Consider the following 20,373-nt stretch of genomic DNA (forward strand, 5'->3'; position numbering starts at 1 on the left):
TATAAGGTCTCAAGCAATAGTTACAACGGTTGCCCCACCCTTCAAACCTAATATAGGACCAAATAAGAGCTAACTTCTGTACATTTGGAGAAGAATCTGGAAAATTGTGCGGCTTAAATTAAGATTTGATAATAGTCAACAGATAGATTTTAATTAATGACTGTAACTTGCCATCACTCATAACACGCCTTATGACCCAGCAGAGCAACAACAATTGCAAAAAAGCCGCCTAATAATATCGATAAATTGCGAAAGTATAATCTTTAACAAAAACATTTACAACAACATTTCAGTCAAAGCTTAATTAACTAACTCGAAAGTTTTTATTATTAAGAACAGAGGTGCGGTATCCTTTAAGCTAATATAATAAATCTGGCAATAAGGTACAAAGGTACCGTTCCAATGTAAACTAATTTAAAAATGTAACTTTTAAATTAAGACATAAAAAATTCACGTACTGTAATGTGAAATTCGAACTTCCGAAGTCCGTTGTGTACAAACAAACCTAAGCATTGCGAGATGCGTAAATTAGATTATCGTCAAGCTAAGAGCCTGTTTTGTGTTAATGGGTCTACTGTTTTTATTTACCTTTTCTCGCTTGGGATTTTTCAATTCCTTTGTTTTCTTTTACTCGCTAACAATAATTTGTGGAGTACTTCCTTGTTTTATGAATAATAAGCATGATTGATAGACAGTTGTACACATTTATCTTGAGCTTATTTTATGGTATATATCGACAATAACCACGAAAACTGTAAAAGCTTTTTCTGAAAGGAAGAAAATCAAGCCGCAAATTTTCCTACAAAGACAGACTAGATATAGTTCACCAAGTGTATAAAATAACAATATTTTTGCAATAGACTTGCGAAATCAACGTAATATTCAGAATTTCTACACCAAAAATCGTATTTGATTGGTCGCGCCCGAGCTTTTAGCGTCCATCCGGCCAATCACAGGCTTCGATCGGTAATTACGAATGGATGTAATTTCTCGAAGTGGCACGACTGTTGGCAGTTTTATGCACGCGGTGCGTTTATTGATTATCGTCAAATGCAGTAATTGCTATACCGGTCATGCGTCGATTGTGGATGTACGTACGAAAATGGTGGCTAAAGATACAAACTTAAGCGATTTTTTTTTATATTAGCTTACTTATATTGTGACAAATACTGCAAGCCATACATACACGTACATACAATACAAAGTTTAAGTTCTATTTTTAACAGGACTATAGAAATAACGGTTTGATTCTTTGCCGCGTTTGGATTGGTATAAAAATTGTATGGTTTTTAATTCTAAATTACTTTTGAGTGGTTCTATTTAGGATAAGACTTATCGTTCAGTTTTTTATTTATTGCTTAGATGGGTGAACGAGCTCACAGCCCACCTGGTATTAAATGGTTACTGGAGCCCATAGACATCTACGACGTAAATGCGCCATCCACCTTGAGATATAAGTTCTAAGGTCTCAAGTCTAGTTACAACGGCTGCCCCACCCTTAAAACCTACTTTTGAGTAGTTCTATTTAGGATAAGACTTATCGTTCAATGGAGGTAATGGAACATACATATTTTTCATTCGCCGCATTTTACAAATTAGGCCATACAAGCAAAGACGAACGCTGCGTTCAATTGAGATCGTCAAACGGGAGGCTTACCCTGTCGGCCTGGGACTGACCGAGGCGAGGTTTCCAGGCTTTCGAATTTCCGATGACCCCATTTATAGTACTGCTAGTGCAGTGGAGAACATAAATGAAGATGAATTCCGTTAGAGGATTGCTTTGTGGCTAGAGCTCTGTAGAATAGGTGTTGCTAGGTGTGACCCAGTTAGAGTCAATATTATTCAATGCATCGTGGTGCTGAGGGAATGAAAATGGCTTGGCATAAATTCGGTTTTAGTCATGGCTCTCGTTTTAGCTCTGGTTTCTAGTTCATAGTTGTTTGAGGTTTTTTTTAGTGGTTATATCTGATGACATTTGTTGTTGTTGTTGTTTTTTTTTTTTTTTTTTATTGCTTAGATGATTGGACGAGCTGGCGTTAAGTGCCCACCTGGTGTTAAGTGGTTACTGGAGCCCATAGACATCTAGAAATAGGCAGGGTGGTGGTACCTACCCGTGCGGACTCACAAGAGGTCCTACTACCAGTAATTACGCAAATTATAATTTTGCGGGTTTCATTTTTATTACACGATGTTATTCCTTCACCGTGGAAATCAATCGTGAACATTTGTTGAGTACGTATTTCATTACAAAAATTTTATTGTTGTTCTATTGATTTCACTGTTTGCTTTGGAAAAATAGCAAATAAACTTTTAATGAAAAACAATTAAGTTTTGTCTGATTAGATAGGCTAAAATTATAAATTCAACTTCAAAAAGCGCATAAATAGAATGGAACTTCGGTAATGAAAACATTGGCAAATAATTTATCTAAATGGTTGAAGCGATACAATTAGTCAACTGTCATCGCCGGGTATCTTTTTTATTTTTTTTATTGCCTTTGTAGGCTGACAGGCATACGGCCCACCTGATGGTGAGTGGTTACCGTCGCCCATGAACTTCAGCAATGCCAGGGGCAGAGCCAAGCCGCTGCCTGCCGCTTAATACTCTCCACAAGCCTCGTTTGAAGAAGGACATGTCATAGCGCTTGGGAAACACCGTGGAGGGGAGCTCATTCCATAGCCGGATGGTACGTGGCAAAAAAGATCTCTGGAAACGCACTGTGGATGACCGCAGTGGCTCCAGATGAACTCTACTCCGGTGGCGGGCGGTGTGATGGTAAAAACGAGATGCTGGTATCATCTCGAACAATTCCTCAGAGCACTCCCCATGGAACATACGGTACAAAATACCAAGGGAACCGAAGTCCCTCCGCAGACCAAGAGGTTCCAATCTGAAATTGATTTTCACGTTGCGATTCTTATTTGATGGGCATTTCAAAATATTTATTGCCATTTGACATTATTCGCTCGTTAGCACGAAAACTGTAACGTAAAGGAGTTTATAAATCGGAAATTAAAGCAGAAAATTAGTATTGACTAGCCGTACTCGCTCGCTTCGCTGGGCATTTAAAATTAACATTATTATATTTTATTGTCATTATTATTAGGGAATCCAACACTGTATAAATATTAGCCTATCCATTAAGTACTTTTCTACATGGATACCAAGTTTCAAATCAATCGGATTCATGGTTCAGTAGTTATAACGGAACATCCGTAAAAACCACTGTTGTGTTAGTATTGATTATCGCTTCAGCTTCTGACTCATACCATATGATTACAAATCGCCTGTCAGAATGTCCGGCTGCACGAGGATCGCAATAAAGCCGACTGCCCTTTAACAATTTAGACGCTCGTAATTCCTCTAAATTTTCCTTTATTTTATTATACAGAAATTTCCCTTCTTGGTATTGAGAATCAAATGGTTTTTCTCTAGTAAAATCATGATAATTTCAAATTAATTTATCGGAAATATGTGGCATTAATTATTATACAATTTTTATTTGATAACATGCTCATGCTTTTATCATAATATGTTATTGTCATAATCATCAATTACTGTTTTACTATGGTTCTATATCTCAATATCTATCATCAGCAGAATTGGTAGTATATACTTGATTATCTCTCGGCCTATATGGACAATATTTCTACCTGTTTTGGTATCTCATATCTTTAATAGACAGAAATAGGATAACGGTATCTTTCCATGACGTTCGACCACACGCTCTACCATCAAAGTATGCACATTTCGGGATTCCACCTCTGAAGTCGTCCCTTGAGTAACAATAGGAACACATTATCTTAGTACTTGCAATGTGCCCAAAACGATTACGCAATGCATGAACAAATTGGTAAAAAGCAAATTAAGGTATCGACTTACTAACTTATTTAACAATGTCAAGTTAACCGTAAAGTTTGTGGTTACATAAATTTATCTTCATATCTGATAATGACGTGGGATATATGAATCCCTTGGCTGTCATAATTCAGTGTTTGGGTTTATTCCCCTAATCATGTTAGGTTAGTTGATATGATAAATTTGATGTAGTGTTTGGTGATCGAAATAAAACCAGTAATATTCACAACAGGTCGTTATGAATAAATGAACTGTTTGGCTATGTTCTATTGTATAATTATATATTGTTACTGGTGGTAGGACCTCTTGTGAGTCCGCACTGGTAGGTACCACCACCCCGTCTATTTCTGCCGTGAAGCAGTAATGCGTTTCGGTTTGAAGGGTGGGGCGGCCGTTGTAACTATACTGAGACCTTAGAACTTATATCTCAAGGTGGGTGGCGCATTTACGTCGTACATGTCTATGGGTTCCAATAACCACTTAACACTAGGTGGGCTGTGAGCTCGTTCGGGTGAACGAACTCACATTTAAGCAATAAATAAATAAATAAATTAATATTTTAATACCCTTAATTCTCCTAAACTTTTGTTTTTGTGGTTAACTTGGAACCTTTGAGTCTACGGATGAAGTTGGCTCTCTTTGTATTTTTATCGGAATTTTGAAGTAGTTTAATGTTTTATGACCATATGTTCGATTAGGAGTCTCTGGGAAATTGTTTTCGTTGATCTCATCAAATAAACATTAACATCCCATGACTCTGGAATGAAAAATTCATTGCGGTGTTGAACACAGCCAAGGACATAACAAAAAAAACCTTAATGTTTCTTCTAGTTAGTAATCAGGATCGTCATCAACATCTGACCTTTTCTTCCCAGATACAGCACCAGAACTACACTATACGTTTATAGAACAAGCGTTACATCCTGGTCCGTCATTAGCACTTCACTGTGCTGCGTCAGGATCGCCGCCTCCAAGATTCACATGGTTGCTTGACGGTCAACCTATTGAAGATCACAGCAACCCTCAGAGGTTGGTGCTATTTTACTATAATACATAATTTTCATCTTTTCTTTCATCTTTCATCCATAATTTCTTAGCCATCATTACTCCAGGTAAAGTTACATTCCAAACCAGATAAGTTCATTACTCCTACTTTTGGATCTGGATCTGGATTCATTAACAAATTATGTAGTTCGGTACGACCATATCCTTCTATTTTCATGCTGTACAAAAAAAATGTATTACTATATTTACAAAATTTTAATGTTAGGTTAAAGAAGAAATGTATAATATTATTATTGTAAGTAAATTGGCGGCAATTTCTAAAATAGTACAGGGAGCCGTAGCAGGGAGAGGTAGCTGGCAAGGGATGGACGAGAAGAGCCGAAGACTGGGCTCAGTGGTGTGGATTAGGAGAGGCCTATGTCTACCAGTGGATGACTGAGGGCTAATGATGATGATGATATTGATAATACTAATAAACGTTCGTTTTTCACAGGAGCATAACACAATTCGTGAATACTAATGGTGACGTAGTGACTTACTTGAATCTAACATCGGTGAGACCTGAAGACGGTGGAAGATACACGTGCAGAGCTCACAACACCAGAGGCTCTGTCGACCATTCAACTAGACTCAATGTGTACGGTAAGATTTCAGATGTTTATAATTTCAATATAGCAGGGTATTACCTAAGCAAATATCTTGGTTTTGTTCAAAGAGGTTATGCAATTAAAATGATTAGCTTAATAAAAATTGAATTATAGAGTTCAGAATAAAAATAGACATCACCATGGAATTGATTAATTTTATTGATCTGTTTTTAGATTATTAGATTACGTTAATAATAATAAAACCAGTAGTAGACAGAAATGAACAGTTTACTGTTTTAAGAATAAAGTACTTCGATGGGTTTTGTTTTTATTTACATATTTTTAATTGACTTTAGCGAAAAGCTATACGTAGTTAATGAAAAGAAAATTGAAGAATAAGCTCTGAAATGCTAAGATACGTCGGGCCTAATGTGGATAGGATGTTTGGTATATTCGTATCGACTGGTCCGATCATGTCCAGGCAAAATTCTGTGGCCGGTGTTTTTTTATTGCTTAGACGGGTGAATAAACACTCGGCTTAGCTGGGCAATTGGCGGTAAACCCATCCTTTAAGCCGGAATGCATTACTGCTTCACAGTAGAAATAGCAGGATAGTCATCGCGGAATTGTTTTAAGTAATCGTCGGTATCAATTGCTTTAAATAAATACATTAACAACCAGCACATTTTCGTTACTAATGTTAAGGTAGCGTCGGTCGTATCGTGACCATTTACATGCATTTTAATTCTGTTGTTATACATTGTGACTTTGAACTCAGATCTCAAAATCAATGGCAGTATTTTATGCATTATCCATGTGATGTCCCAGAATCACCCATTACCAACTAGATATCATAAGCTTTATGTAAGCATCAAAATTTTACAGATACAACAGCCATCGTATCTTTCTAACTTGCCGCTGTACCGAACGGGATATATATAATAAATTGGGCATATTTCTGCAGGTCCCCCATCAATAAGGAGCATCGGCCCCGTCCGCGTGGTCGCAGGTGTGAACACGACCGTCTACTGCCCATATTCAGGATTCCCAATCAGGTTGATGGAGGTGCATTTTCTTAGTAAAAATATAAGTTTCCTTGAGTTTATTTATGTTCTAGTTTTCAAGTAGTTTTAAATAAATTAACAATATTCTAATACATTTATTAGTAATTTAAGATTATTTTTTTTTAATTTACAATATTTGAGACAACTAACTTTTAATTAGATTTTTGTTCTTGTCTGTTGGATTAAACAACAGTAATTTTTCTTTTATTTAATTCTTATTCACTTAGCCAAAAACGCAGGTAGCGTTTTGGAAACACAGAACAAAACCACAGATTAGTCGCTTAAAATTTAGTCAATCCTGGTAATATTTTAGATGAAGTTTTTATTTTCTAATTAGAAGTGTAAATTTCATATAAGATTCGAAATCTTTCTAGAAATTCAGAGATTATTCATTCTGAACTAAGCTGTTTCAATTGGCATATATCTATATCCCTTTACAGTGAAATCCGTTGGCAACGAGGGGGAATGGATCTAACGTCCAGCAGTGGTCGAGCATTAACTGGTGCGTCTGGAGATCTGCTGCTCTGGCCGGCAGAACCAGCTGACGCAGCTGTATATTCCTGCAGAGTCACATCGCCTTCTGGACAATACGCTCAGAAGGATATCCAAATATTTGTACGAAGTAAGGGATTTTTAGTATTCCATGCAATTCTTAATTATGTCAAACTAAATTTACCTTAGAAAAGGAGAATTAGAATAATAATCACATTATGGGTATTTGGTTTAAGTTTTCCCATGAATGTTCGTTTATACCTCATTTTTGGATGATTCAACAGCCCATCTGCTGTTATATTTTTATGGTGGCCCGCAGACATCACAACTTTAATGCCAAGATACCTGGAGAGATGAGACCAAAGTCTCAATCGTACATCGGTTCTACCAACTTTTAAACCACAGTGTATGACTGTTTGTTGGTTTCTCCACGTGCTGGCTAATAGTAACCCCCACTACCAGTAACTATTTAAATTTATAAATATTTGTGAATTTAACTTTTGTTGCATAATGCTTGACGGCCGTCTGGTGTAGTGGTAAGTGACATGGTCACTACACAAGAGAGTCGCGGGTTCGAATCTCGCCAAGGGAAGATATTTTTATGATAAATATAAAAATGTATTTTCCAGGGTTATGGATGTATATTAAATATATGTATGTGTATAATAAAAATATTACATTTATTTCCGTTATCTGGTACCTGTAACACAAGTTCTTTACAAACTTACCACGGGAACAGTTAACGTGGCGTGATTGTTTAAAAAAAAAAACTATTATGATTGGTTACAATTGTTTTCAAAATTAGATAATTTCTGTCATGTATGTTGTGCACTAAGTAAACTATTATAATCAATTCTTTGTAATTATTATATTAAACTTATAGTAGTAAATTCACTTTGGTGAATACACAAAATCTTACATAAAAAGAAAAAAAGTCGTTTATGAACAAATATTGAGTCGGCATTTCTTTAAATTAATTCTCTCCACGATATCATTGATTTGGTTAAAGCTAAGCATAACTACCCTCAAGTTACGCAATCAATAAGCGTTTCAAAGTTTCCTAATGCATCTTGAAGTAAAACAAAAGTTATTTCAGATCCACCAAAAATAGCGGGATTCAACTTTCCAACGGATTTAGTAGAAGGCAGTTCTATACAAGTGTTATGCGGTATAACTTCCGGAGACAAGCCCGTTTACTTCGCTTGGCTGAAGGATGGACAACACATACCGCCTAGCTTGCAGGTCTATAGATATGCATTTTGTATTCTATAATACTATGTAACTTTTGGGACTATGCTATACTAGTGATTGGTTATCCATTTGTTGAAATCGGTATTTTTATAACAGCTCTTGTGTAGATACAATCCAGAAGACACGCGTACGGGAGTATGTAGAACTAAGTTCAGTTTTAGTCTTAAAGGCAAATGTCATTATCAACCTCAGTTTTTAGCACTAAAATAACCAAGCACAGCCGTTTTAAAAGGTTATTTCAAAAAATAATTAAAAAAAAAGCGTGGGGTTCCTTTCAGGATATTATCAAAATAACCCTTCTACTCATATCTGTTCATAAAACATTTATAACTACTGATACCGTGCACCCCACGCTTTTTTTTACAGTAAAATAATTTTTACTTACACTATTTTTAATTCAAATTTATTAAAATATATTTTCTATTTTTTAGTTGGATTTTATATAAAAGCGTATTTTGTTAGTTTTTTTAAACTATTATTTATTTTTCATTTTTTAGTTGACTTTCAATTTTTTCAATTTTTTTTTTATTATTCAATTGTCATCGGTCCTTAAAAATAATACGAAATTTCGAGTTAATGCGACGTTTTGAAGGGGGTGAAAATCATATTCAAAGATTCCGTTACATACATACGTCTGAAGCTAATAAAAGCGTATTAAAATAATTTTGTTTAAATTTTTTTTTCTAAACTTCAACCTCTGTTATGTAGGTTCAAGAGAAATCTCTCGACGAGTTTAGCTTTTTGATTTTCTCCCATGTCACGTCGAAGCACAGTGGTGATTATACCTGTGTCGCCAGCAACACGGCTGCCGAAGTCAACCACACAGCGAGACTCGCTGTTAAAGGTAAAAGGATATGATATTTTGAGAGAGTTAAATAATACATTCATTCGTAGATGAAGTTGGTAAAGCATTTTAAGAAACAAACAAAACGACAACAGTGATCAATACAATTAAGGTTAGTTAAAACCATAATAAATAAGAAAGGAAGAAAATATTACAAAATTATTATTATTGTATGTCTATTTATTTATAGTGCCTAAATTGCTTGACGAGCTAATTAGGGGATGATTAAGGCATACATCATCGATCAGTTATAGCTGTTCTTGTGAATGCACTGTATCAGTCACCATATATAGTCAAGCCTTAATAGTTTTTATGATGAAAATATATGAACTAAAACTCAACGTCATGCAAAACAGTGATATAAGTCACAAAAAGGGTTTATACACAACAAAACCGAGTCATTTCAGAGCGAATAGAATTTCTAGCCTAATGCTTAAAATGTTTTGTGTCTCATTTAGAATTTGTAGCCAAATAAATATTTAGTGACTTGTAGCTTAATCTTCCGAATATTCTTTTTCAGTTGCACCATCTTGGGTATACGAGCCTCAAGATGTCTCCGCGCTATTGGGCACCCAGATACTAATAAACTGCGCCACGAAAGGCTACCCGGAGCCGAGGGTTACCTGGTTGAAAGGCCACGGTAGGAATGCCGTAGATTTGCTGCTTCCAGAGATTTTTTTGCCAGCTTCCAGAGATCTTTTTTGCCATGTACCATCCGGCTTTTGAATGAGCTCCCCTCCACGGTGTTTCCCGAGCGCTATGACATGTCCTTCTTCAAACGAGGCTTGTGGAGAGTACTTAGCGGTAGGCAGAGCCTGGCTCTGCTCCTGGCATTGCTGAAGTCCATGGGCGACGGTAACTCACCATCAGGTGGGCCGTATGCTCATCTGCCTACAAGGGCAATAAAAAAAAAGATTACTAGATTATTATACTATTACTAGATTTATTTAAGTGAATTTAATATCTATAAATCTAATGGACAGACGCCAGAATTTCAAATTAATAAACTATCTAAATATCTATAGAGTGATTTGACCACAAGTAACAAAATTTAAGGATATTTAGTGGAGAAAATCTGAAATGATGTAAAATATTTTAAATTATATTCTGTTAACGCAAAATTAACCATTTTTGGATATTAGTTTCGACAACACGGAATAGAATTAGGCAAGTAGCATTTTATAAATATATTGAAAAATAAAGAATCCTGTAGCGATGATATAAATTTTAAAAGTGTATTTATTGGCTGTCTTCCAAGAATGTTTCCGGTGTACAAAATCTTTTTTTTTTCGGGCCGGGGGGCGAAACTCCTACCAGGACCCCGCGCCTGGGGGGCACGTAGGGTATGTGGGACTTGACGGTCTGCAAGGTGTTGGGAGCAGACCGCGGGCCCAAGGAATTTTAGGGTCAAACCCACCAAACGACTCCCCTTGCACTCTCTCACCCGACGTCCAATCTCCCCCCGGGGTCAGAACCCAGTCAGAGTAGGGGGTTCCCGCGGTCAACACTACAACTAGACTCGCGGCGCCACCCCTAAGACCCGACGTACAATACCTAACAACTACCTTTGGGCTATTTATTATATATTTATATTTATATAGCGTTTTCGAGTATTTTTCCATTTTTACGGGAATTAAAATAGAACGGAATTTTGTTTTTCAGGGACCGGAGCGACAGATTTTCGTCCAGTCTCCAGTCTCGATCTTCAGTTCACGATTTTGTTCAACGGGTCCCTGGGCATCGCCGCGGCCGCGCACCACCACGAGGGACAGTACATGTGCTCCTCCACTAACGGCATCGGAAGGGGCCTCAGCAAAATTATCACGATTTCAATTAACGGTAATCTTGATTTAATCAAAATATACGAATTTAATGCCACTAATAAAAATCAGACCCGCAATTTTTTTATTTGCGTAATTACTGGTGGTAAGACGTCTTGTGAGTACGCACGGATAGGTACCACCGCCCTGCCTATTTCTAAACTCTGTTCCTTATTATCCTTTACACCGCCGTGTTTATTCCGATCGCCGTGTTTATTATTTCCTTTTCAGAACCTGCTCATTTTGAGTTCTCCTCACGTAACATGACGGTGAAACGTACAACACAGACAACTCTACATTGCGACGCAAGAGGCGACTCTCCTATACAGCTGCAATGGACGCACAACATGAAAAGAGTGGACCTTACTACTTACCGGTAGGTATTAGTCTCCGGGAGCTGGGTGAACTATTGACACTTGACATTGACATTGACTATTGCCTGACACTTTGACCCTCGGGATATTTCGGGTCATTCTGGTAGATATAGTACTAATTTGAAGATACATAGAAGTCGTCGTGGCCTAAATGATAAATTAAGGCGCCCGGTGCATTCGTGTTGAGCGATGTACCGGTGTTCGAATCCTGCGGACGGGTACCAGTTTTTCTAATGAAATACGTACTTATCCAATGTTCACCATTGAATTCCATGGTGAAGGAATAACATCGTGTTCTAAACATCAAACCCACAAAATTATAATTAGTGTAATTACTGGTGGTAGGACCTCTTGTGAGTTCGCGTGGGTAGGTACCACCACCCTGCCTATTTCTGCCACGAAGCAGTAATGCGTTTCGGTTGAAGGCTGGGGCAGCCGTTGTAACTATACTTGAGACCTTAGAACTTATATCTCAAGGTGGGTGGCGCATTTACGTTGTAGATGTCTATGGGTTCCAGTAACCACTTAACACCAGGTGGGCTGTGAGCTCGACAACCCATCTAAGCAATAAAAAAAAATGTAAAATAAACTACTTTCACTCATGATTCTCATATCTAGGAGAATAAACCTTTTATTTCAGGGTATCCGTATCAGAAAAGAGATCAGAAAGCGGTGTCAGTTCACAGCTTACAATAGCTCACGCTGAACGTCATGATTCAGGAGTATACAGATGTCGAGCTGAGAACGCTTATGGGAGAGATGAACTATTGATATACCTGGCTGTTCAAGGTATGGGGAAATTTGGTTTGATTGACTGTTTTAAAATAATTACGGATATCTTTTAAATAACTCAATGGTATTACAAGAAAAACCATTTAACATCCACATATTCGCATCAATGAATGAATGCTTTACATAACATTTCCAAAAATGAACAGATAATTGAAACTAAATCCGATAGTGATGTTGGGAGTTAAAAAGCTATTAAATTGTAGGATCTCTGTAAGTTGTTTCAACACAATATATGAGTTCACAAAGAATGTAAGATGTAAATATAATATTAAATCTACACAGAACTTCCCGAGGCTCCACTGGGTTTGCACGTAGCCAAAAGATCAGGTCGTGGAGCCACTCTAGCCTGGCGTCGCGGCTACGACGGTAACGCTAAGCTCCGGACCTATCGACTCCAATACCGGGTGGTTGGTGAGAGCACGCGCGCGGACAACGCTGACTGGATCGATGCTCCCGCTCGGGATATTCCCTTGGATAAAGTTGTTGAAAGGTAATCAAGTAGCTTGAATAAAGCAACATATTTTTTTATTACTTAAACGGCTGAAGCAGTTCGCAGCCCACCTGGTGTAATACGCTCACCGGTGCAAATAAGTACACAACGTAAAAGCTACTGCTTACTTTAAGACATGAGGTCAAAATATCTATTGGATAACAGTTACCCACCCTTCAATTTGGAACACATGTTTTTTTCGCTGCAGTAATAAATTGGATGGAGGTACTGAGGTAGGTACTGTATATGTATATTGTAAACTTGTACACGCAGCCATACCCACAGTAAAGGTGTCAGTTGGTGATCTATACTAATATATAAATCTACATCTATACTAATATATAAATCTACAGTGGTTTTTACGGATGTTCTGTTATAACTACTGAACCATGCATCCGATTGACTTGAAACTTGGTATCCATGTAGAAAATACATGTACTTAATGGATAGGCTAATATTTATATGAGTGTTGCACTCCCTAATAATAATAATGACTATAAATAATGATGTTAATTTTAAATGCCCAGCCAAGCGGGCGAGTACGGCTAGTTGCAGTATATATGTATTTATAATACTAAGAAATAGCCGCTACCCGTTCTCCGGTGAATCTATAAGTCTCGAGGTAGTTAATTGTTTTTTACATTAATTTTTATTTTAAATTAAATTCATGTTTGCTCAATATTATTTGTATTAATTAATCATCGTTCGAATTATTCAAGAATTATGCGCTTCAGATCAAATTGATTTATCGTTATACAAATTGAAAAGAAAAGATCAAAGGCTTTCACCAATTTTTAAAACTCTTATCGTATCAGTCGACTCAACAGGAGGTTTTTCATTCTCGATATCCCAAGACGTACCAGTTTTAGCGTTTTTGAATATTTCAACAGCACCTTTCCCTACATTGTCGGGAGATTGTATAGTTACATATTGATATTCTTTTGCAAGATCGGGCGCGTCTTCACTATTCACCTTGATATTATTTAAACCCAGTGTTGTATTTGTTGCTCCCGGACATATTGTTAATACTCTCACACCGCTCTTTTTGTAGTTGTATTCGTGCCCTAAAGATCGTGAGAATCCCATAATTGCAAATTTCGTTCCTCTGTATGTCGGGAAGAAAGGATCAATGTAATGCACTGCAGTTGACGCTATGTTAATTATAGTACCGCCTTTTCCGTTTAGTTTGTCTTTTCTCATATTTTCCATGAATTTGAGAGAAAATTCAATAGTAGCTACAGCGTTGGTCAACAAGAGTTTCCTTGGTTTATTTTCTTCAATTATACCTGCATTGTTAACTAGTACATCCACGTATTTGTATTTCAAAGAAATCATTTTCGAGACTCTCTCCAAATCTTTAGTAATATCGCATTCAATGAACTCGGCTGTGTTATTGCCGTACTTACAATTTAACTCTTTCGCAGCTTTTATACCATTTTGCACATTTATGTCAAGTATAATTATGACTTCTGCACCATTTTTCAAAAAGTTATCAGCTATAGCATAACCGATACCTCGTGCTGCTCCCGTAACAACTACAACCTTACCTTCGATTTTGTCTTCATCTTTTATATCACCTAGAGCACTTACAATATTTATTGCAAAGCAAGACACGAAAATTGTTTTTATCAAACTAAGTGTCATGTTGCTTGGCGGCCATGTACCTCTTTTGACTCGTAGTAACTAAATGATACGAATTTTATTAAATTAACCCACCATCACAGTATTGTAAATATGTACATTATTAAAATTTATGATGTTTATTTTACTGAAAACTGCGACAAGTGAAATAAATTATTGCCTACTGTTTGTTCTTTGAAATAAAATAATTTTTGAAATAATGTATTTCTGAAATACTGAAGAACATGAAGCTTTGAAGTATTGTTTTTTTATTTTTGTAAAATGTAAAATGTAAACATAAAAAGAAATCACACAACACAAAACAAACACATTTCCATATGAGACTGCGGCAATGTAACTAGTCTGGCCATAAATACTGTTACATAAAAACTATTCTTTTTTTCAACTTTTTAATTACTTTGAATTTGGAACACGTATATTATTTTAAAAACTTCTTTCGATTTTGCGCCATTTCATATATTTTTTCGTGTTCATTATCAAATTACAATATGGAATGGGGTGTTAAAGAAAATAGAATTGCAGTAATCGCCTCGCACAAAGTGGGTATGGAGCCGTCAGTCATATTCGGGATACAAAACCTTGGTATCAGCCGTATGTTCGTATATCGTACTATCAACAGATACAAAAACACTTCGTCTATTTATCGAAGACCAGAAAAGATCGGGGCGGCCGCGTGCTGTTAGAACTACAAAGGCCGTTAATGCTGTTAAAGCCAGAATTTGTCGAAACTCCATTAGGTAGCAAAAAATCTTATCCCGAGAAATGAAAATTCCCGTTAGGACTCTGTCGCGTATTATAAAATAAAACCTGAAGCTTGGTTCTTATCGTCGATATACAGGACATGCCCTTAATTAATCTTTACAATTAAAGAGACTGGATCGATCACAATGCCTTCTGTCGCGGTACGCAGGTGAAAGGCACAGAAATATTCTCATTACCGATGAAAAATTTTTCACGATTGAAGAACACTACAAACTACACTATAAACTAAATGATAAAGTGTACGCTCATTGTTGTTGCTCAAGTAGTTGGAAATGTACAACTTGGCCATCATCCTGCGTCAGCGATAGTTTGGTGGGACGTGTCTTATCAAGGAGTCACAAAACTACATTTTTGTGAAAAATGAGTGAAAACTTCAGCTAAAGTGTATCAAAATACAGTCTTGAATCATGTTGTGAAATCTCTCAGCAATACACTTTTTAAAATATACCGTGGACTGTCCAGCAGAACTCTGCACCTGGTCACAAGGCACGAACTACCCAAGCCTGGCTTGAAACCAACGTTCCGGACTTTATAAGAGGTGAAGACTGGCCCTCATCTAGCCCAGACCTAAACCTTTTAAACTTCAAAATATAGTCAGTTTTAGAGGACATGGCCTGCTCTAAGCGACACGGCGACATTGAGTCTCTTAAAAAATCTTTAGAGCAAGCAGTAGCGAAACTTCCCTTGGAAACAACAAATGTTCACGATTGACTTCTACGGTGAAGGACATCGTGTAATAAAATAAAAATCAAACCCGCAAAATTATAATTTGCGTAATTACTGGTGGTAGGACCTCTTGAGAGTCCGCGCGGGTAGGTACTACTACTACCCTGCCTATTTCTGCCGTGAAGCAGTGATTAATGCATTTCGGTTGTAAGGTGGGGCAGCCGTACTTGAGACCTCAGAAGTTATATATCAAGGCGGGTGGCGCATTTACGTCGTAGATGGCTGTGGGCTCCAGTAACCATTTAACACCAGGTGGGCTGTGAGCTCGTCCACCCATCTAAGCATTAAAAAAAATCGTGACCAAATAGATTAAGGGCCTATATAAAAGTCAAAGGTGGCCATTTCGAAAAAAAAATATTTATTTTTTGCTGAGACTTTAATAAATATGTAGGTATAAATTTTAATAATATTACACTACTGCGTAACAAAAATGCATTTTCATTTGTAACAGAACTTATAGCTGGACTAGGTACAGGTGTATTTTTTTGGTTTGGTTTGGTTTGAATAACCTTTATTGGTTAACACGAAGTAATTGTCTTTTACATTAATTTCGGTTTGAAATTAAATTCATTTTTGATAAATGCTATTTGTATTTAATCATCGTTCGAATTATTCAAGAATTATGCGTAAAACAGATCAAACTAATTTATCGTGATACTTATTTAAAAGTCAAGATCACAGGCTTTCACCAATTTTTAAAACTCTTATAGTATCAGTCGACTCAACAGGAGGTTTTTCATTTTCGACATCCCAAGACGTACCAGTTTTAGCGTTTTTGAATATTTCTACAGCTCCTTTCCCTACATTATCGGGAGATTGTATAATTTGATATTGATATTCTTTAGCAAGAGCTGCTGAGTCTTCACTATTTACATTGGAATTATCTAAACCCAGTGTTGTATTTGTTTCTCCCGGACATATTGTTAGTACTCTCACACCGTTCTTTTTGTAGTTGTATTCATGTCCTAGAGATCGTGAGAATCCCATGATGGCAAATTTCGTTCCTCTGTATGTAGGAAAGAAAGGATCAATGTAATGCACTACTGTCGATGCTATGTTGATTATAGTACCACCTTTTCCACTTAGTTTGTCTTTTCTCATATTTTCCATGAATTTGAGAGAAAATTCAATAGTAGCTACTGCGTTTGTCAACAGGAGTTTCCTTGGCTTAATTTCTTTAAATATTCCTGCATTGTTAACTAGTACATCCACGTATTTGTATTTCTTATAAATCATTTTCGAGATCCTTTCCAAATCTTTAGTAATATCGCATTCAATGAACTCAGCTTTATTCTTTCCGTACTTACAATTTAACTCTTTCGCAGCTTGTATACCTTTTGGCACATTTATGTCCAGTATAATTATGACTTTTGCACCGTTTTTCAAAAAGTTATCAGCTATAGCATAACCGATACCTCGTGCTGCTCCCGTAACAACTACAACCTTACCTTCGATTTTGTTTTCTTTTTTTAGGTCACTCAGAGCACTTACAATATTTATAACAAAGCAAGATACGAAAAATGTTTTTATCAAACTAACTGTCATGTCGCTTGGCGGTCATGTACCTCTTTTGACTCGTAGTAACTAAATGATACGAATTTTATTTAATTAACCCACCATTACAGTGTTTTAAATATGAACATTAAAATTAATGTTATTTATTTTACTGTTAGCTGCGACAAGAGAAATAAATTATTGCCTTGTGTTTGTTCTTTGAAATATTGAGTCTGGCCATAAACACTGTTACAATTAAAAATAAAAGTAAAATCTATTGCAAATAACATTTATTACTTTTACAATGTGTTAGTTTAATACATAAATATAAAACAATTTAAAGTATAAAAAGCTTATTCGAAGTGGTCTCCATTGGCTGCAATACAGTCCTTTAAACGTTGAGGCCAGTTAACAATGGAAGCACGCACTCTTTCCATGGGAAAATGTTTTCACTGCCAATCGTACGTACGGATTGCTTTAGGGACTCCAAATTATTATGGCGTTTAGAGCAAGCCGTACTCTCTAAAACTGACAATAAATAATAATCTAGTGGATAAAGACGGGACTAGACGACGGCCAGTCTTCAGCTCTGATGAAGTCCGAAACGTTCATTTGCAACCAAGACTGCGTAGACCGAGCTTTATGACCTGGCGCCGAGTCTTGCTGGAAAGACCATTCTTGATTATTGAACACGGTGTTGTTAAGGGGCTTCACTACCTTTTCATGAATGATATCTTGATACACTTGTGCCGATGTTTTGATACCTTTTTCATAAAAGTATGGCTCAGTCACTCCTTCATAGCTAATACCTCACCAAACCATCTGGCTCTTAATACTTCAACTTCATAGCTAATACCTCACCAATCATCACTGAAGTCGGATAGTGCCCACATTGCATTCTGTCGACTAATTGGGAAGCTTCCTTAGAGCTTTGAGCATAAATACGGTCATTTTGTTTGTTAAAACGTTGCTCAATTGTAAAAAAAATCTCATCTGTAAACAAAATTTTTCTATGACCTCCCTTTGCGTACCGCTTCAGTAGATGTTTCGATTTTACCACCCTATTCTCCTCTAAATTACACAACTCTACAAAAAAAAATTCGTTCTCTGTCCTAGCGTTTATACTAGGTTTTTGCGGTTAATTATTCACAAAAACGAAAATAAAATACCTTTTTTTGGTATAAAGTTTGCTTTTGTGACAGTTATAGTAATAATACTCATTTTTATTTTTTTTTATAAATTTTAATTAATTTTAATACTTTCAGAAAAACCACGCTATGAGAGTGGGGTGTTTACGTTTACACAGTGCCACTAGATGGCACTCGAGTCATAAGCAACTATCAGGCGTTTTGTACAAGCCCAGAAAAACTTAAAATGTCACGAAAGTGGAAATACGATGCTGAAGCATTTTTTTTCATACGTGGTCAATTTATTCAAAAGCAAACTGTTTCATGCCATGTATTTTTTTTTCGTCTAATTACGATCTAAAATACCGAAATTTTATGCTTTGCAATCAAAGTTAAATTTGGTGTTGACTCGTGCTATCAGTTAAGAAATGACCAGTACGACTCTTATAGGCTGCAAGTCCTAAGTCATCTTTTAAAATACGCGACATCGTTCTAGGTGCTATCTTCATCTCCCGAGATAAAATCTTTTGCTTTCGGACAGGATTTCTTCGAATTCTTTCCCTTACTGCTTTGACCACCTTTTTCGTACGAACACTACGTGGACGGCCAGATCTTTTTCTGTCACAAACAGAGGAGGTCTCATTGCACCTATTAATAGCCCAGTACACAAACATTTTACTAATACCAAGCGTATGGAGAGTTTTAAAAATTGCATTTGGCTCCATACCTACTTTGTGTAATGCAATCACAGCGATTCGGTTCTCTTTATCATCCCACGCCATTTTAATATCGCAAAATATTGTACAATGTATTGGCGTCAAAATGAGAAAACTCAATGAGCAATCATATAAAAATGACAGATTTCAAATTCAAATGTAATATTTTGTTTATTTTTAATTGTAACAGTATTTATGGCCAGAATAAGTAAAACAATGTAAAAACAACGTATTTCAGCATTTAATTTTAATAAAACAACAACAACAACTCAAACAGCGGGGCCTGTCCCTCTTGTGGCTGCGCGTGGATCACGGGGGTTATCCCCGAGTCTACGCGTGCCTGTACAGGTCCCACACCAGTGATACAGGTTCAGCTCTGATAGAGCATGTGCAAGGGGGGACTAGCCGCGTGACTGAGCAGTACCCATCTGCGGAGGTGGTGGTTCTTGGAGACTTTGACGCTCACCACCAAGAGTGGTTGGGGTCCAGAACCATTGACCTCCTGGGTCGGGCTGCCTACGATTTCTTTTTTTTATGGTTGCTCGTATTGGTCGCTCGCCAAAGCTGCAGAAGAAAATTTTTGCAGGTCTAGTCTCCCACCACTGCGCAAGTCCGATGACAGTCTGGCCCATAGTGCGAAAGAGAAGGCTGACCTTCTGGTCAAACTCTTCGCCGCGAACTCGATTGTGGACGACGGGGGTGCCACATCACCGAACACCCCGCGGTGTGATAGCTCCCTGTCGGAGATCTGCTTCACACAGTGTGCGGACAGGCGGGAGCTCTGACTCCTGGACGTCCATCGAGTGGGCCAGACTGCATCCCCGCAGTGGTTCTGAAACCGTGCGCCCTTGAGCTGACGCCTCTTTTATTGCACTAACAGGGTTCCGTCTTCATCGAAGACCGCCCACGTCCACCCTATCCCCAAGAAGGTTGACTAGTCGCACCCATCGAGCTATAGTTTTATCGCGATAACTTCCTTGCTTTCGAAGGTGATGGAGCGAATAATAAATATACAACTCCTGAAGTATCTTGAGGATTGCCAGCTGATCAGTGACCAACAGTACGGTTTCCATGATGGTCGCTTAGCTGGCGATCTTCTTGTATACCATACTCATAGGTGGGCTAAAGCCTTGGAGAGCAAGGGTGAGGCTCTTGCTGTGAGCCTTGACATCGCGAAGGCCTTCGACAGGGTCTGGCATAAGGCACTTCTGTCAAAGCTACCATCTTACGGAATCCCCGAGGGTCTCTGCAAGTGGATCGCTAGCTTTTTGGATAGGCGGAGCATCACGGTCGTTTTAGACGGTGACTGCTCTGATACCATGACCATTAA

General features: G+C 37.3%; 3 protein-coding genes across 5 annotated transcripts in view; 1 reads left to right on the top strand and 2 right to left on the bottom strand.

Annotated features, from left to right (window-relative positions):
- The window catches only part of LOC114242785 (cell adhesion molecule Dscam2), a 264,526-nt gene that overhangs the window by 189,798 nt on the left and 54,355 nt on the right, over positions 1 to 20,373 (top strand). For all 3 annotated transcript variants that reach the window (XM_089727900.1, XM_089727901.1, XM_089727899.1), the window contains exons 10-20: positions 4,734 to 4,887; positions 5,357 to 5,505; positions 6,415 to 6,505; positions 6,955 to 7,136; positions 8,103 to 8,248; positions 8,966 to 9,101; positions 9,622 to 9,741; positions 10,764 to 10,940; positions 11,153 to 11,297; positions 11,936 to 12,084; positions 12,370 to 12,577. In XM_089727900.1, the coding sequence (XP_089584026.1) occupies positions 4,734 to 4,887; positions 5,357 to 5,505; positions 6,415 to 6,505; positions 6,955 to 7,136; positions 8,103 to 8,248; positions 8,966 to 9,101; positions 9,622 to 9,741; positions 10,764 to 10,940; positions 11,153 to 11,297; positions 11,936 to 12,084; positions 12,370 to 12,577 (1,657 nt within the window). The remainder of the gene's footprint in view (positions 1 to 4,733; positions 4,888 to 5,356; positions 5,506 to 6,414; positions 6,506 to 6,954; positions 7,137 to 8,102; positions 8,249 to 8,965; positions 9,102 to 9,621; positions 9,742 to 10,763; positions 10,941 to 11,152; positions 11,298 to 11,935; positions 12,085 to 12,369; positions 12,578 to 20,373) is intronic.
- Positions 13,248 to 14,444, bottom strand: LOC114242788 (15-hydroxyprostaglandin dehydrogenase [NAD(+)]-like). Its single transcript, XM_028174052.2, has one exon. It carries the CDS (start codon positions 14,219 to 14,221, stop codon positions 13,352 to 13,354), a length of 870 nt encoding a protein of 289 aa, XP_028029853.2. The 5' UTR covers positions 14,222 to 14,444; the 3' UTR covers positions 13,248 to 13,351.
- On the bottom strand, positions 16,382 to 17,251 carry LOC114242790 (15-hydroxyprostaglandin dehydrogenase [NAD(+)]-like). Its single transcript, XM_028174054.2, has one exon. It carries the CDS (start codon positions 17,249 to 17,251, stop codon positions 16,382 to 16,384), a length of 870 nt encoding a protein of 289 aa, XP_028029855.2.

The sequence above is a fragment of the Bombyx mandarina genome, chromosome 05 (assembly GCF_030267445.1).
Source record: "Bombyx mandarina strain Sakado chromosome 05, ASM3026744v2".
Taxonomy (NCBI): Eukaryota; Metazoa; Arthropoda; class Insecta; order Lepidoptera; family Bombycidae; genus Bombyx; species Bombyx mandarina.

Bases quoted from the DNA above. Each gene is read 5' to 3' on its own strand.
- LOC114242788 (XM_028174052.2), bottom strand. From the start codon at position 14,221: ATGACACTTAGTTTGATAAAAACAATTTTCGTGTCTTGCTTTGCAATA.
- LOC114242790 (XM_028174054.2), bottom strand. From the start codon at position 17,251: ATGACAGTTAGTTTGATAAAAACATTTTTCGTATCTTGCTTTGTTATA.